We start from the raw sequence: 18,714 nt of genomic DNA on the forward strand, positions 1-18,714 counted from the left end.
TTAGCTTCCTCCTGTCTTGGTATCTGCATCCACAGTGCTTTCTTTGGCATATTGCAGCTTCAAACTGGTAAAACTACTTGGTTTTACCTCATAAGCAGTTTCACATTCCATGAGATTTGTCCGATCTCTGAATCTGACAGCCTGGTCACCGGGTCAAGACATGATATGACCTTTCCCAAGGCATCATTGACCAGATAAAAGTGCATTCAATCATTTATGGATCAAAAAGAAGCGATATATGAAAAATACAAGAAGTTATCAGCACCGATTATTTCATCCTCCAGGCAGAAATCTTAAGTCTTATAGTTCAGAAAAGATTTACAGTTTCATTCATGGCCACAGAAAGACATACTAAGAACATTGAATGGCTATTAGAAATAATATTGTCCTATGAAATATGTTCTTCTTAAATCTGATATTTATCTTCTATGCAGGCTGATATGTCATGTAAGATGTAAGTTATACGTGATGATTTCAGTAGAGCGGCACGAACAGTGAAACTCATACTGTTTATGTATAAACAATATTCAGCAACGTTACGATACTCGCAGAAATGGAGACAAAGCAAGTGAAACTGCTCATTTTAGTATTATTTATGTACAATTATAGTTTTGATATTTTGAAATATAATTTATATTTTTTCAGTTATCATTTTGTAAAGCGCTATTGTCATGTTTTGTTATACTGCTATTCATTTTAGATGAAATTATTTAGTTTATTCATATAAAGTTAGTAAGTTTAGTAATCATTTCAGCTATTGCCAAGGCAGCATTTCTATTTTTCATTAACTTTTACATCTAGTAAGTATATTTCCACTTTTCACATTACTATATCTAATATGCAATCTACTTTTCTCATAGAATGAATCCATCAATAAATAATCATTTGGAATTACATTTTAGCACAAACCGATTCCAAGCATCTGAATCTCATTTAACGATTTTCAGTTCATGTTACAAAATCTGTGCATTTAAATCCATGATCTGGAGAGGTCATTGAGATTTTCATTGAGTTTATTGTTTTCCATAACCAGATTCAATAATCCAAGCTAGTGTTTCAGAGGTAGGAGTTCTTGATGAAGTGATGTGTAGTGCCTCCAGACGCTTTCTTGCTGTTTAAATGTGATCTGCTGACCCGTGAGGAGCTCACTGATCGTGACACGTCTGATTTGATAGAGCCTCTTGATTTATCAGAGCGTTTGGATCTTGAGGGACGTCTAGTTCTTGAGATATGTTTGCTCTTTGATAGCGCATTTGACAGAGCTGTTGTTTCAGACTTTGAGGAGAGCTCAGATACGGCTGATACGTTGGATTTTGTGGAGAGTTCAGATATGATGGACACATTTGTGTGAGAGGAACGCAAGGCATTGCTCTCCACGGCAGGAACCTTGAGAACTGGTGCGCTGAGGAGAAACATTTTATGAATTATATCCATAAAGTCCATACCAAACCACCATAAACCAACCCAGATGGCACACATACTGACAAGATGTCTATTAAAGATTGCTTCATCTGGAAGGCATCTGCTGTGATGTACAAACATCTGATAAACATCTTTAAGATGTCGTCTACACTTCATATAGACGTATCTGAGATGTATGTGTGCTATCAGGGAATGGTTACAGTTGTGCATGGCACTAAATGTGTGTATGCATAAATTTGTGCATAAAATCAATATGCAAAAGTTTTTCACAAATAATCATGATTCAGCAAACTTAGTACTAAACTTTTGGGGGCATTTACATGACAGTTTTCAACTAAAAAGGAAAACTTTTTAATGTATTTTGGCCACACATTTTGAAAATGGGTTCCAAAGTGCAAGATTAAAATTAAGATTTCTAAAGTGTTGTTCTTGCTTTTGAATCTTGGACTTGTTGTTGAGTGGAATAGAGCTTTGTGTAGTTTCTTCAAAATTCTTATTTTGGGTTCCATTAAAAAATGCAGCGCCAGTGTAAAAGAGCAAAGTGTATTTATAACTAAACTATAAATTGCTGTACCAGAAGGTTTCCATGACTCTGACGTTGCACTCTTACCTGCTGTATGTCTGAGACCAGATCTTGCCGACTGAAACTAGGAAGAAAATCCCTCCAGTGATCTGGAAAGCACATCCGGCCCATCCAAGGAACAAGGGAGTTCCCAAGTCAAATCTGAAACATTGATGTATTTTTTAATCTTGGTCAATAAATAATTAAATATGAGATATATTACAAATGCAGCATTTGAAATATTGAGAACATTGTGTGCACAGTTTATTTTATGGATTCTTTCTATGATCTACACAGGATCTACATTGTACTGTAAAAGTAGGAAAGACCTTTTCCATCACCAAAGAAAATGTAATCGCAGCTTATCTCACAATTAGGATTTTTTTCTTACATTTCTGAGGAAAAAAGTCTGAATTGTGAGATATAAATTCTTATTTTATCAGAATTCTAGGATCACATCTCACTATTCTGACAGTCGCATGCTACCTTTTTAAAAAATTTTACTCCATGAAACACCCTTCCATAAAAAATTATTCATATACTTACTGCAGTCCATCAAATCTGGGGTTGAAATACTCTGCAGAAACATGCTGAGCATAAAGTGCATAACCAGAGGCAGCCAGCATACCTTAGAGAACAGACACAATAAAACACACGTGCAAGCCTAATTTACAATGGTTCTGCTGTATATTATGAAGAAAGTTACCACTTGTTATGTGACAGATGCCTCCTGTGAACACGGATCGGTTCTTCTCTTTGTCTTTTCCTCCGATGTAAGTGCATTCCATTCCAATGAGACTCAGGATGAAGGCCAGCACTCCAACCGCCATCCCAGACATGAGCAGAGCCCTCACGATCTGAAGATAACCTGAACATCCAAGATCCAAATGTATTATATCTCTGTCTTTCTGTCTGTCCATTAAAAAAAAATTAAAAATATTTTTTTTTTGTTTCCCCATAGACTCTTGCAGAGAACAGTGCTTTAAAAAAAAATCTTACTGTGAATTTAAATGACTTTTTTAAAACTATAAATAACCCTTTTTGCAATGCACACATTATCCTCCGGTCCTATTTGACCTCCATTTAATTTGTTGTTGTTGTTGTTCTTCATCAGAATGGTACGAAACTTGGTAAAGATTTTGCCACTTGGTATGTGAACACACACACACACACACACACACACACACGAAATCATAGACATTTGAAAAGATTAAATGGTCCTGAAAAATAAGTCACACTTGTACTGCTTGCAGTCAAAAATGACCGCATTGGAAGTGAATGGGAAGCAAATGTCCTTTAGTGGAAATGCTTGGTACTGCGCCCAACCGAAATCTTTATGAAAACTCTTTTTTATATATATATATATATATATCAACCTCAACTTTGGAACACAATTAGATTTATGGCTTTGATTTTCATGGAGTTTTAATTTAGTAAAACATGTTTTGCAAAATATATATTTCATATGAAATATTTTTATACTTTTGTCATTATAATTGAAACTACTGTAATATTGTTTTTAGTGTCAATTCAACTTTTTACACTTCAGCAATAATCTGCAAAGCCTTCTTTAGCTACGAAGCTAAAGAATTCAAGATTTACAACATTTTAAATTGTAAATTTCATTTCCAGGTCTATGCTCAAATAGTTGGTCATAACTATTCCATATATATGTGTGTGTATATATATATGTATAATACCATAAATCCCTTAAAAATACTAAATAATATATATATATTGTTCTTCTTGGCATCACTGCAAAATATAAATAAATAAACAAATGATAAAAGTTCTTTGTGGAACCATTGATGCCAATAAAGAACATTTGTTTTTAATCTACTTGAGAGTTTTGGGGTGTAAACTGTTTAACAAATTAATTTATTTTGTCTCTTTATTTAGCAAATAAATAATTTGTACATGTACATTCAAAGACTTTAATAATGTCCATACCTTCCACAGACCACAGAACGGGGAAGTCGTAGCAGTTGGATGTAGAAGAGGAGTCCGTGAAGCAGGCCCTCCACAGACTGGACCAGTACCAGCCCACCTTTATGACAGAGCTCCCACCTTGCCCTCCGATAGAGGAGATCTTCCAGCCCTCCATGGCCATGGAGCAGGCGACAAAGATCCAGCCCATCATCGCTAACAGGAAGCCCCAGATCTGCATTACACGAATCTTCATCTTTGCTCTGCTTCACTGTTTTCCCCACTTATCTAAACCACCTACCTCACACTTTGTAATTATTTTTAATTAAAACTTTGTAATTTCCAGCATCTCTTTCTCTGTCTTCTGCAGTATCAACATGTCAGTTTATGATCCGTTAAACTGTTTCTTCCTAAGAATCTCTTAGCCTGCTCTGCCTGAGACTGGCCACTAAGCTCACTTCTTTTTTTGTGCTGATGTGAATCTATGACTCTCCATATTCCCAGGGCCTTGTTTTTAAATTTCTGGAGGACAGAGAGAATGCTTACCTCGGTTCACAGCTCATATTTCATAGATATAAACATCCCAGTGAGGACATGTTACATGCAGGCCAGCTGTCCAGTTTTAAACTACTTATTCATCATATCTGCGTTTATTTTTAACATAACACAGCACAGGGCTTTGTGGAAAAAGTACACTTTAAAAAGTGTATGTATGGAAAAGAAAAAACTTTAAAAGAATACACTCAGGTGTGAACTGAATCTAATGTTTTCAGACACTTAATTGCATGTTTATTGCAAATAAATCAAAATACCTTATAGTTTAAATTTATATTAAATCCCTTAGTGCTTTTACCCACATTTAAGTAGGACCTATAAGTACAACCTGAATTCCGGAAATGTTGGGACGTTTTTTAAATTTGAATAAAATGAAAACAAAAAGACTTTCAAATCACATGAGCCAATATTTTATTCACAATAGAACATAGATTATATAACAAATGTTTAAACTGAGAAATTGTACAATTTTATGCACAAAATGAGCTCATTTCCAGTTTGATGCCTGTTACAGGTCTCAAAATAGTTGGGACGTCTGGGCTTCGAGGTTATGAGTTTCTGGAGTTTTAGTGTTGGAATTTGGTCCCATTCTTGCCTGATATATTGGTTTCCAGCTGCTGAAGAGTTCGTTGTCATCTTTGACATATTTTTAATTTAATGATGCGCCAAATGTTCTCTATAGGTGAAAGATCTGGACTGCAGGCAGGCAAATTCAGCATGCTTCAACTATGAAGCCATGCTGTTGTAACAGCTGCAGTATGTGGTTTTGCATTGTCCTGCTGAAATAGACGTCATCTGGAGGGGAGCATATGTTGCGCTAAAACTTTTATATACCTTTCAGCATTCATAGTGCCTTCCAAAACATGCAAGCTGCCCATACCGTATGCATTTATGCACCCCCCATACCATCAGAGATGCTGGCTTTTGAACTGAATGCTGATAACACGCTGGAAGGTCTCCCTCCTCTTTAGCCCGGAGGACACGGCGCCCGTGATTTCCAACAAGAATGTCAAATTTGGACTCGTCTGACCATAGAACACTTTTCCACTTTGAAACAGTCCATTTTAAATTAGCCTTGGCCCACAGGACACGACGGCGCTTCAGGACCATGTTCACATATGGCTTCCTTTTTGCATGATAGAGCTTTAGTTGGCATCTGCAGATGGCACGGCGGATTGTGTTTACCAACAGTGGTTTCTGGAAGTATTCCTGGGCTCATTTAGTAATGTCAATGACAGAATCATGTCGATGAGTGATGTAGTGTTGTCTGAGGGCCATCCAACAAAGGTCTTCGGCCTTGTCTCTTACGCACAGAGATTTCTCCAGTTTCTCTGAATCTTTTGATGATGTTATGCACTGTAGATGATGAGATTTGCAAAGCCTTTGTAATTTGACGTTGAGGAACGTTGTTTTTAAACACACTCTTTCACAGATTGGAGAGCCTCTGTCCATCATTACTTCTGAGAGACTCTGCCTCTTTAAGACATCCCTTTTATAGCTAATCATGTTACAGACCTGATGTCAGAACTTAATTAGTTGCTAGATGTTCTCCCAGCTGAATCTTTTAAAAAATTCTTGCTTTTTCATCCCCTTTGTTGCTTCCGTGCCAACTTTTTTGAGACCAGTAGCAGGCATCAAATTTGAAATGAGCTAATTTAGTGGATACAAGTGTAGAATTTCTTCATTTAAACATTTGTTATTTTCTCTCTGTTTTATTGTGAATAAAATATTGGCTCATGTGATTTGAAAGTCTTTTAGTTTTCATTTTATTCAAATAAAAAAAACGTCCCAACATTTTCAGAACTGGGTTGTAGCTCTTTATATGTAATTTCGTAATTATTTCTATTGTGTTTAAAATATGGTTACTGCTTAAAGTAATGACTGTAAACTAAAATATACTTCAATTTAGTTTCTATTGAAACCTGTATATCTTGTGTTAAAATGTTTGTCATTACACATTTGTAATGAAATTGCAATTTAGTATATTTAAAATATATTAAATTTAAATGTAATATTGAATAACACTACAGTTAACAAATTAATTTACCTGTTCTTTAGTATGTTAGTCAACAGATCAAAAATAAGTGTACTTCTTCAAAGCATGACAAAAATTTAAAACATAATGATGAAGTAAAACTTTTTATTTTACATTTTTACAAAGTGCATTGTTACATAGTCATGAAATTATATTCTCTGAAAGTACACTTAATGGCCTTTATGTTGCCTCTATATCTGTAAATGCAATTTTATAAAAAATATACATTTAAAATTTGAAGTACACTACAAGTGCACATTCAGTACAGTTAAGCACACTTATTTTTCACTAGAGGGTGCATAGATTAAATGATGTATTTATAGCCTACTATTCAGGGCCGTTTTCAAAAGGGCCTTTATTTTTCCAGAAAATAGCCTCAGGGTTCATAACATTATTAATTTCATAAAAGTGTGTGTGTTGGAGTATGTGCATGTGTGTTTGATGGACTTAATTAAGACTGATATCGTGTGTGTGTGTGTGTGTGTGTGTGTGTGTGTGTGTGTGTGTGTGTGTGTGTGCCCATGAGATAATACACTATGTCCCAGAGCTGGCGTTTGATGTTGCGTTTTGAACGTGGGTCAAGTTTTTAAGGTCTTAAGAGACCTGAGAGTATAAAGATCAGTGCTTTCTGATGGTTTTACTTAATGACGGCAAGATGGTTTATGTTGAATTATGACTCTGGAAGAGTCTAAACCATTGAATGTCTCTTTAGAAATAGTGCTTCACTTTTAGACACTTTATGTCTTTATGTTTTCACTTTAGTTTTCTGTGCAAAAAATGGGGGGGGGGGGGGGGGGGGGGGTCCCATAGACTTGAATTGAAGAAGTGACCCAGCCATAGAGATCAGAATATAACAAACATAGTAAACAACCATCCGGTAACGCCCAAGAAACCACAGTTAATTGCTAACAGCCGCATGGCAAGACCCTGGTATTGCAACCATCCAGAACTGCATTGTTGCGACAAGCTTTTCACAAAACCAGTGAAGAACATGTCCAAGTCACATTTAACTCCCAAATCAAAAGAATCAAAAGAAAATCATATTAACTATATGGAGAATAAAGGAAATGAGGACTATTCACTGGACCATTACCATCTACAGGTTAGTTGTGACATGAACTTGTAATGCAGATCAGAAGGCTAATTTGCTAAATTGTTACATAAGGCCTCAATCCATCAAGCAAGCAAACATCCTTCTGATTTATACTTGTTCATTTCAACTGACATTTTTAAAAAGAAGTCTATAGGAAACTTCTAAAAACTGAACATTAATAGTGAGCACATAAAATTATTCTCTTACATTAAAAGCATTACAACACATTACCATAATGTACATGAAGACCTCAGATGCTAAAACCTCTGAATCCATCTGAGATTTTTCCGAGACACTTCTTTTCAATTAACATTTCTATCAGGTTCCTACATTTTGGTTCAGTAATTTCACTTTAATGGCAAAGTAATGGTTATTAGTCAGCAATTGAATGCCTTATTAAGTCCAATGATATTTTCATAGAAACCTGATTTTAAAAAAGCTGATTTGAAAGAAGAATGTCAGATGGACTTGGAGGTTTTTGCATCCAGTCTTCATTTGTACATTATGGTAATAATGTTTAATTTACTACTTTATTTATTTATTTTCATTACATTAATGTAATGAAAACATTCAAGTCCCTATGGATATAAAATGATTTTCAATAAGCTTACTTTTTAAATAATATATTTTTGCTTCTGTTTTTGACAGAAGTCTCTTATGCTCACCAAGGTTGATTTATTTGATCCCAAAAAATATTATTACAATTTAAAATATGTTTCCTATTTTAATGTATTTTAAAATGTAATGCAAAATGTGATGCAAAGCTACATGACAAACAGTCATTACTCCAGTTTTCAGCATTCAGAACTCAAAAACATTATTTTCATTATTGTGTTGAAAACTGTTACGCTGCTTAGAATTTTTGTGGAAACCATGATACATTTTTTTCTCAGGATTCTTTGATGAATAGAAAAGAACAGCATTTATTTGAATGTTTGTAACATTATAAATGTCTACAATTTAATGCATTTTTTTCTGAATAGAAGTATTCATTTATTTTAAAAAAAGAAAAAAGTAATGTATATATTAAAAACTATTTAAAACAATAATTGCAGTATTTATGGAAATGTTCATTCGTCTGTGGTCTCGGGATTAATACAAATCCCCCAAATTTTGAAGCACAGTCCAAGACAATAATGGCCTTTATTATGTCATAAAATACTTTAAAACCTTACAAAAAAAGCACAGAGACACTGAACACTTGTTTAAGGAAGAATCTGACAGAACAGGAAGCCTCTGCCAGCCTGCAGCGGCCCACGGAAGCTCTAAAAACCGGGTCAGAGTCTAGAGTTTCCACTGATCACAAGGTGAGGAGAGACTCCAGGACCAGTGCAATATGTGAGTTCCGACTCCATTTCCGAATCAAGGCAGACTGTTCCTCTGGTCAGTGAAGCGCAGCTGTTCTCCCTATCCTCTCTGTTATCAGTTCACCTGACTTCATTCAAAGTCCCAAGTGAAGAAATCTGGCAACTCTTATCACTTTGTCAAAAATGGAAAGTTTGCTTGAGGTTTCTTAGGCAATATGTGTTTTCCTGACAAAAATGTCTATGCCGCAATGTTTTATTTATAGGCATATCTCATCAAAATAACCTCTGAAAACAATCTCTGGATTCACCCAGATAGGATATAACATTTACCTGTGCAGTCTTCTCAATGCCTGTTCTCAATGATGAAAGCAGCCTTGTGCAACATGATCTCATGTTCTTCATTCAAGGATTTGTTTGATAGTTGACTTTACACAGTGTATACTTGTTGGCCTTCACTTGTTATTATTTTCAGCTTTACTGAGGAAACTGAAGTCAAACATATGCATTCCTGCCAAACTGCCTGCCAGAGAAGCTCTGGTCTGGAGGGTCTTTCTGAGGAGTCACAGGGTTTCTGCCCTTCTTTGTGATCTTGGTTTGTGTTGATATGAAGGACGTGGTGCCGTTGTAGGAATACTCCCTATCAGAGAGTCAGAGAATGATTTCAACCCATTACAGCCAGTGTTGGTATTAAGTAAAGCTATTAAAATAAGCACTTAAATACTGCCTGGGCAACTAACTGAAAAAAATAAATAAGTTGAAGGACTAAAATTACTAAAACTAACACTGACATAAAAACAAATCAAAATTTACATAGACTTTTAAAGACTACTAAAAATAACAAAATCACTTGTTACTAAAACCTGAGCTAAAATTAAAAACTAAAAATACTAAATATTATTAAAAACATTTGTTCATTTTGGGTGACATTTAGCCTACCTTTAAACAGTCTTGCTGTGGTGACGCTTGACGTTTTAACTCTAGTTCTTCTGTAAGTTATTTATCTTATATTTTACCATTATATATTAGTTTCTAAATCATTCTAACAGCAAACAGACTTTTTTAATAGCACAAATTGTTTCAGTTTCTTTCCCACGCTCCCGCCAAACGTCTGTTCTGGGAATTTGTAGGTTTGGTGAGCGGGTACGAAATTCTGCGAAAACAGCGGATTGCTTTACGGCAGCAGCAAATGCATAGAAACATCCGCTGTACGACAGTGATATATTTACCACAGTAAATTCCACTAACTTAACTGTAGGCAGTGCCGATCCTAGACTTCTGGGGGCCCTATGCAAAACTTTGTCGCCGGGTTGTTGGTGTTATGGAATGGGGGATGTTGGGATGAAAGAATGGATGTAACGCATTTGTCCGTGTTTCACGCCATCTTGAATCGACTTTATGACATTCACGTTACATGATTTGACTGATTTTTACGCAGAGAGGGTGACAGCGCACCGCATTAAAAGAAATGATCATTCATGTTTTCAATGACCGCTGGCCAAACTCAAGAAGGAAACTAAAAATAAAACATCTTCGAGAGCAAGGGGGCCCTACGCAGCTTGCGTATTCTGCGTAAAGGGAGGATCGGCTCTGACTGTAGGTGGCCCCAAAGTCGCAAAAATACACAATACATACAGTTGTATTAAGAATACGTTAAATTAAAGTCCTAATTAAACTTAAAGTTAAATGACATGGATGAGCCAAATAGGATTTGTAGACATGTTGATATTTTAGGTTGTTGGCATTAAAATAGCAAATTATATGATCTCTTTAAAACAAGTGACACAGTATATAAGTAGAAAATCTAAGAACCAGACCTGATGCTGAATCCCTCTGTCATGGAAAAGCAAAAGATAAATCCTCCAAGAATGCTGAGAACAGATCCTGCCCAGCCGATGAAGAGCGCCGCCCCGAGTTCAAATCTAAAAGCAGACACATAGAAGACTTGTAATAATCTGGGTTGGGATCCAAACTAGCAATTGCTGGAATGTTACAAAACTTACTTCTGTTTCACAAATAAGGGGTCAAAGAACTCTGATGTTATCCGGTGTGCATAGAGAGAGCAGGCGGTGATAGAGCAGATTCCTGCAGAGAGGACAGGTATATCATTACAGGACACTGTCAATCACAGAAATAGGAATTGCAAATGCTTTAAAAAAATTTAAAAAAACATGAAGCCATGACCTAGGTCAGGCAACATTTACCACTGAGAATAAAGTGTAATCCACATAGACAGGTGATCCTGGCTTTGGTGGTCTCTGATCCCCCTATTTTAGTACACTTCATGCCCACAAGTGCCAGGATAGCTCCAAAAAATCCCAAACACACAGCTGAGATCATCAGTCCACGACACACCTGGATATAAGCTGCAGGAACACGAAAGCAGAAGCCATATATAATCAAAAATGACAATAAATAATTTGATAAAATTATAATAATAAATAATTATTAATTATTACTCCAAACCTGTTATTATAAACGTATAATTAATCATGTATAATTATATATAATATATATATATATATATATATATATATATATATATATATATGAATGAAAAATAATATTTTATTTATATTATATACATATTTTTATGTATTTTTTAAATAATCAAATATTAAAAAATATATATAAAAAAATAAAGCTGGAAGTTATACAGTTACTATAATTATAAAGTGAACTTCAAGACAGTAAAAAAAAAAAAAAAGATCTTTTTTTGCTGGAAAAGTGGCAAAAATGGATTAGTGCATAATTTCCAGCACAGTACAACTGAGACCAACACAAGCCACTTTTTCAATAATATCTCATCTATGTTACATTTAAATGATCAGGCTTATAATTTTCATCTGGCAGAAGATGGATTGCATTGTACAGGGATGAAGCAAAAAATACGTCTTTTTGGAATTCAGCTTGATGCTGCTAGTGGTGCATAAATCACAAACTTCACCTTTAAATGAATGTAGCATCTTTCACTGAACTCTCAAGTTAGCCGTCAAGGAGATCACATCAAAAATATGCACAGCTTCAAACATGACAATTATGCATTAAAATCATTTAAATGCATCAGCTGTTCAGCTACCTGCTTTTGCACGGCACCCTGGGGGAACAGTTCTCTTTAAAGCTTTCTTCTGTTTGTGGATGAGCCATTCAGACATAATTAAGCCAATACATAGTTATTAAAACCTGTTTTCATACTTGCCTTGAGATACAAATTCCTGCAGGTTGTAACTGGGGTAATAAGTCAGGGAAATAGACTTTGAGACAAGCTGAATCATTTTGCCTCTCTTTTTAGAACTAAAATAGAGACTTGGTTCTTCGTTGCATTCTTAAACTGGTGTCAGCAAGCATTAAGCACAATTTTAGCACAATAAACTCTCTGTTTAAATGGTCAAGTGATCGGTTTGGCTTCAGTTTGTTTGTGTTGTGGAAGCTCCTGCCAAAACAGCATTAGAGCAATCCAACACCATGCTACTCTTTTCCGAACAATTAGACATATTGACTCTCTGGAAGAAGGAAAAAGGACTGACAAACGATCAGCAATTTTCATAAACACACACACATTCAGATCATTTACTCAGAAAAGAAATAAAAAGTCAACAAAAGAAAGCAATAAAATACCATCCAGTGCAAGCATAGAAGGAAAGTCCTTGCAGTTGGAGACTCCGGTTGAATCTGTAACACACGTCTTCCAGAGATTGGACCAAAAGGTTGCTGTGGTGATGACTGTCCCGTCCACTGACGACACTTTCCAGTAGTCAGTCGGGAGTGTGGAGGAGATCAGAATCCATCCGGACATGGTGAGAAAGAAGGCAACAATCTCTGTTGCCATGTTAACCATTTTCCCAAGTTGGGATAAAGTGAAATGCAAAGAAAGGTCTGGTCAAGGCAGGTATCAGTAATTTGGTAAGGGGTGCTCAGACTGAACTCTCTGTTGATGGGTCGCCCCTCAAAGTTGCTTTATATTCAGCAGGGAGGGCTCTGGCTACTAACCTTTTCAACAGCTGACCAATAGCCTTTTGTTTTCACATTAAGTACCCACAACACCACACACACTCGCATACACGCACCCACCCAAACATCACTCCGCAAGAATCATTTTGAGTGAGTCGGCAAAGATGCTGGAGGTCAGGAGGTGAGTACATTAAAGATGGCTGTTATTGGAAGGGCCTGAAAAGCCAACGCCTCCAGCGGATATTGGTGAAAACTGTTCAGATAAGAGTCAGGTGTGAGAGATGTCATTTTGCACATAGGATTCATTTTTACCAGTGATATTCTTGGTATTACTGGGATACTATTATAGTTTCTGTTAATAAGAGCAGGGAGCTGAAAACTTCAGGGTAAATTTAACTTATTTTGTCTTTTGGGATACAAGTATCCCAAGTATCTTCTGTAGCTTCTGAAGGGCAGTACTAAATTTAAAAATATGATATAGGCAAAATAAGAAGGCAAACTTCAGTCTGTTCAAAAGTTTTCACCCCCTGGCTCTTAATGCATGGTTTTTCCTTCTGGAGCATCAGTGAGCGTTTGAACCTTCTGTAATAGTTGCGTATGAGTCTCTCAGTTGTCCTCAGTGTGAAAAGATGGATCTCAAAATCATACAGTCATTGCTGAAAAGGGTTCAAATACACGAAAATGCTGAAAAACCAAAGAATTTGTGAGACCTGAAGTATTTTTCTGAAGAACAGCAGACAGTTTAACTGTTCAGGACAAACAAGGGACTCATAAACAACTATTACTAAACAAAAATCACAGCTGTGGATCATTCAGGCAGCAACACAGTATTAAGAATCAAGTGTATGTAAACTTTTTAACAGGGTCATTTTTATAAATTCAACTATTATTTTCTCTATATATCTTGTAAATATATGTATACATATTTTATGTGAAATATCTTATTCAGGTCAGTATTAAATAAACAATAACATGCACTTTGTATGATCCCTCTTATTTTGGTAAAATAATTAACATTTTGCAGATTCTGCATGGTGTATGTAAACTTTTGACTTCAACTGTGTGTGTGTGTGTGTGTGTGTATATATATATATATATATATATACAGTTTGTATCAATATTTGTGATTTTCTCAACAGTATTATTAGTTTGAAGGTCGGTTATTTATTTATTTAATTTTCTTTTACGATTATGACTTTTTATCAATACTTTGAATACCTTTTAATTTTTATATTATATTTTAAGTTTAGTCAAAGTTTTAGCTTTTTGGCATTTGATTAGTTTGGGGTTTTTTGTCATTTAGCATAGGATTCATTTGTTGTTATTTTTAGTATCATTTTACATAATACTGCTATTATAGTTTTTATATTTATTATTAGTTTTAATATTTTTTACATTTTCATTTTGGTTAAATATTTAGTCATTTTCATAATTTAGTAATTTATATTTAGTCATTGATATATTAAAAAAGCCTACAATTATTATTATATATTATATTTATATTATTATTTTATATTTCAGTTTTAGTTATTTTAATATATAAAGTTAAACTAAAAGAAGCCTGGCATAATATATGTTTAAAATGTTAGATTTTACTTTATTTAATTCAACAATTATTATTATTTATTTAAATTTTTTTAGTTTTAGTTAAATATAATAACCATGAATTGTTGCCATCTAGAGGTAAGAATTTGAGTATGGCTTCTTTTCAAAATGACAATACTTCATCAAAAAAGTATGTAATAATATGTAAACATCAGGTTTTGACTTACACTCCTATTAATGTTTGTGCATTTGTCCAAACAAAATAGTTTTATATTATAGTTTGCACATAGTGTGAGAGTAAGAGTGCCTCAAGAACTGGAGAGTGTGAGAGTGCATGTAAAATATCCACACTGTCTAAAATTTCAGACAGGCTTCCTGTGTGCTCATTTCACCTTGAGCTTAAAATAACAAATCTTCACTTTAGTAAAATGTCACGGTTGTTTTCCTGCTGCTTGATGTCTTGAAAAAAGAGATATTTGTCAAGAATATTTAAAGGCTAAATGTTTTTGTATGAGTTTGAGTGCATGTTTGTGTAACCAGGAGGCACCAGTAAGCGGAGGTCAGGCGGGTCTTCCTGCTCGTTCTCAGTCTCAGATCCTGTTAATGGTTTCCCTCCGTCCCCCCAGAGGGAGTTACAAAACATAACCTGACCTGACCAAAACATGAGGCTTCTTCAGTCAACAGCTGCTCGCCTCAGCCAAGAACACATAAATTACAATTATGTAACGTTTCAGGTAGTATCAGTTACATTGATAATTTAATTTAATAACTTATTAGGTCAATATAACAACAATGTCATATCAGGACCATAATAAAACCTATACAAAATGACTAGGCTACAAAAATAACCAAACTAGATTATGTACATGTTCTAAAGAAACTGTAAATGGCACAAAAGTGGTGTTTTTGGGATATTTAATTGGGGTTAAAATACAAAAACAATACACTTTTACACAGTACTTTTACATTTACTTTAAATCTTGAATCTTTTACGTAACATTTTTTTTTTATCAAAATGCTTTTACTGCTAAAGAGACATTATTTCAGTAAACAAGGCTTCATTATGTCATAACTGTTTGAAAAATTTCCAAATTTCAATTAAGGGGCGCTTTCAATGAAGTGTCTATATGTTGTTACCTGATCTCAGATCAGTTTTGTGTGTGTATCTAAAAGGCTTTCAAGCCCTACCAACCGGACCTCATAAGAAAACGTAACTATTTTACGAGCTGCCAATTTTGCATGAATTCGTACAATGTGATTTGTACAGGAACGTACAAAAAAATACGAATGAGATTGCACAAATTAATTAGAAATTAGTCACTAATTAACCAAAATGTAAAATAGTTACTCATTGCCATGAGAGTGAGTTGGCCCTATAACCAACCATCGGGTTGATCCGCGCAGAAAATAGTGCCGAACTGAAGCACAAAAGACAACTTTCTTTTTTCATATTATGAGGTTGGTATTTGTGGTAGTGGCTTACTGGTAAAAAAAAACAACATAAAATTCAAAAGGCTTTTCAATGTAAATCTATGACAATTATCTATATATTACATTATATAGATCAGTGGTCTACGACAATGAAAACTAAATAAAACGCAAAATTGCTAATAACTTCTGTTCTACTAAACATTACAGAGTAATTAGTAATTACGTTACAGAGACATTCCCTCTTATACCTGTGGGGATGGACTACTCAAAACAGCCTGCAATTGTTTTGCAGGTGAGCTGTTGCTGAGTGATACAAGGTCAGCGAGAACGTCAAACAAAATATCTGCCACCATAGCAACTACATAGATTCCCTGGAGGAGATCCCTGTGCTGAGGCAAATTAAACATGTGTATCACCTCCAGCGTGCAATTATGTTGTTCCAAATTACATTTGTGAAATTAATCTTGCCATATGAAATGGAGAAAGTGGCAGTTTTATGATTGCAGAACAATTCAGATGGGGCAGATTGAAGCATGCTGACTGAGGTATGCAGTTATTCATCCTCAGGAAGCGTAAAGGTCACAAATCTCACATCACCATGACGTAAGACTTTGACTTCTTAGATAAATATGCAAGACTTAAATGAGTCACATAAAGCTAGTTTTATTTGCATAAAAGATAGAGCAGAGTACCTCTGCGGTTAACTAAGGTTAAAAGATTTATCTGTTTATGGCTTCATCAGAATAACTCCATGATGACAGGGAAATTTGACTGAAAAAAATGAACATGACTGTACATGCGCCATGCAGCACACAAATTTGAGTTTTGTAACCTTGAAATAAATCATTTGGGATGCTCAGACAGAGGTAAGGTTAAAGGAAAATTCACCCAAAAATGAACATTTGCTAAAAATGTACTCACCCTCAGGCCATCCAAAAGTAGATGTAGATGTATAATGTAGATGAGTTTGTTTCTTTATCACAACAGATTTAGAGAAATTTTGCTTTAAATCATTTGTTCGCCAATGGATCCTCTGCAGTGAATGGGTGCCGTCAGAAGGAGAGACCAAACAGCTGATAAAAACATCACAATAATCCACAAGTGATCCACACATACCCAGTCCACCAGGTAATGTGTGTTTGTATGAAACAAATCCATCATAAGGGGGGTTTAACCTGTTGTTTCTGACCAAAATATGAGTCCATAAACCATAATAACACTTCCTCCTGTGAAAAAGTGCATCCTCTGTTGTCCTCTCACATCAAAATCCACTGACATATTTGTTTAGTACTGTTTTCACTTGTAAATAGTGTTTGATCTGTGCATAGTACTCTCCTTATTCAGACAAGACAACTTTTTCACTGGAGAAAAGAATCACTCTTACAGAGCACTCAAATTTTAGCAAAGGTTTGAAGTTAAAAATGTCTTAATGGTGGATTTGTTTCTTACAAACACACAGCTTTTCACTTTCCAAGATGTTAGTTGATGGACAGGATTACTTGTGGATTATAATGTTTTTTCAACTTCTCATTCTGACGGCACCCATTCACTGCATAGGATCCATTGGTTAAAAAGTGATTTAAAGCTAAATTTCTCCAAATCTGTTCTAAAAACTCATCTACATTATAAATGGTCTGAGGGTGAGTACATTTTCAGCAAATTTTCATTTTTGGGTGAACTATGCCTTTAACAGCTGGCCTCTTTCAGTGCTGTACACACTCGATATGTGAAAAATTAAATCTGTTTTAGAATATAAATTATGGCTCAATTTATTTTTATATATCTGACCTAGAATAAAAATTTGCCTGTGAGAACAGAAAGGAATCCATAAGCATGCTGTGTTTTCAAACACTGGAATGAACATTTGGTTTCCGACCGACCACAAATTCCCAGATAATCACTATTATAATAACCAAAGATTCTATTATAATAACCAAAATGCCGCTGATCCATGTTTTATTGCTTTTTTCTGAATCAGTTTTCCAGCAGAAATATGTAATCCCTTAGGGGAACTTGGCCTTTGGTGTAAAGTTCACATTTAAGATGTTTAGCAAAGTAGCAATGACTCAACAGTCAGGCTTTCTTTGGAATACAGAGCATGACATGGAAGTCAATCATTCCTGATGTACAGTTGTAACTCCTCCTTGCTGATTAAGTTTGCATGAGTCTTGGAGGCTACAGACAAGGGCCTCTCTTCTCACGTGTGTGTGTGTGTGTGTGTGTGTGTGTGTGTGTGTGTGCATGTTTATGTGGTTCATGAGGACACAAATTTGTGTAATGACATGGGTATGACAGAGGTATTACAATATGAAGGTGGTTTATGAGGACACTGCCTATGTCCCCATAATTCAAAAGGCTTAAAAAACATACTAAATGGTGTTTTTTTGAAAATCTAAAATTGCACAAAGTCTCCTGTGATGGCTAAGTTTAGGTGTAGGGTTGGTGTAGGGCAATAGCACACACAGTTTGTTCAGTATAAAAACCATTACGCCTATGGAGAGTCCCCATAAACCACGTGTGTGTGTGTGTGTGTGTGTGTGTGTGTGTGTGTGTGCGTGTGCGTGTATATATGTGTGTGGGTCTATGTCTGTCAGCATTAACTTTATCAGTGAAGCGGCCACCTGCTCTGTCTCATTGTGGGTCTCTCATCTTCTATCCTTTCAGTGCTTTATCTGTATCGGAAATCCAAGAAAGAGAGACAGACAGAGGAAGGAAGAGAGAGAATGAACATACAGTGCCTGTTGCTGTATATGTTTCTCACAGAGGAATGAGATTAATGTGTGATTGGGTTAAAATGTAATTCTGTCAGAACATATTTAAAATGAACAATTTTTCAGAGAATAAAATGTTCTTTTGAAGTCTTTCATGAATCGCTTGAGCTAGTTCACAA

At 35.2% G+C, this 18,714-nt stretch overlaps 2 protein-coding genes across 2 annotated transcripts; both read right to left on the reverse strand.

Annotated features, from left to right (window-relative positions):
• Positions 1-1,056: 1,056 nt before the first annotated feature.
• On the reverse strand, positions 1,057-4,166 carry cldn10e (claudin 10e; the record flags this gene model as incomplete). Its single annotated transcript, XM_079377394.1, has 5 exons — positions 1,057-1,402; positions 2,033-2,146; positions 2,531-2,612; positions 2,691-2,852; positions 3,935-4,166. 5 exons carry the CDS (start codon positions 4,164-4,166, stop codon positions 1,057-1,059), a joined length of 936 nt encoding a protein of 311 aa, XP_079233520.1.
• A 5,226-nt stretch (positions 4,167-9,392) lies between these two features.
• Positions 9,393-12,744, reverse strand: cldn10a (claudin 10a; the record flags this gene model as incomplete). Its single annotated transcript, XM_079378170.1, has 5 exons — positions 12,516-12,744; positions 11,102-11,263; positions 10,901-10,982; positions 10,715-10,819; positions 9,393-9,537 (listed from the first exon to the last, which is right to left on the reverse strand). Exons 1-5 carry the CDS (start codon positions 12,733-12,735, stop codon positions 9,393-9,395), a joined length of 714 nt encoding a protein of 237 aa, XP_079234296.1. The 5' UTR covers positions 12,736-12,744.
• Between the last annotated feature and the right edge of the window lie 5,970 nt (positions 12,745-18,714).

This window comes from Barbus barbus (genome assembly GCF_936440315.1).
Source record: "Barbus barbus genome assembly, chromosome: 25".
NCBI classification, from domain to species: domain Eukaryota; kingdom Metazoa; phylum Chordata; class Actinopteri; order Cypriniformes; family Cyprinidae; genus Barbus; species Barbus barbus.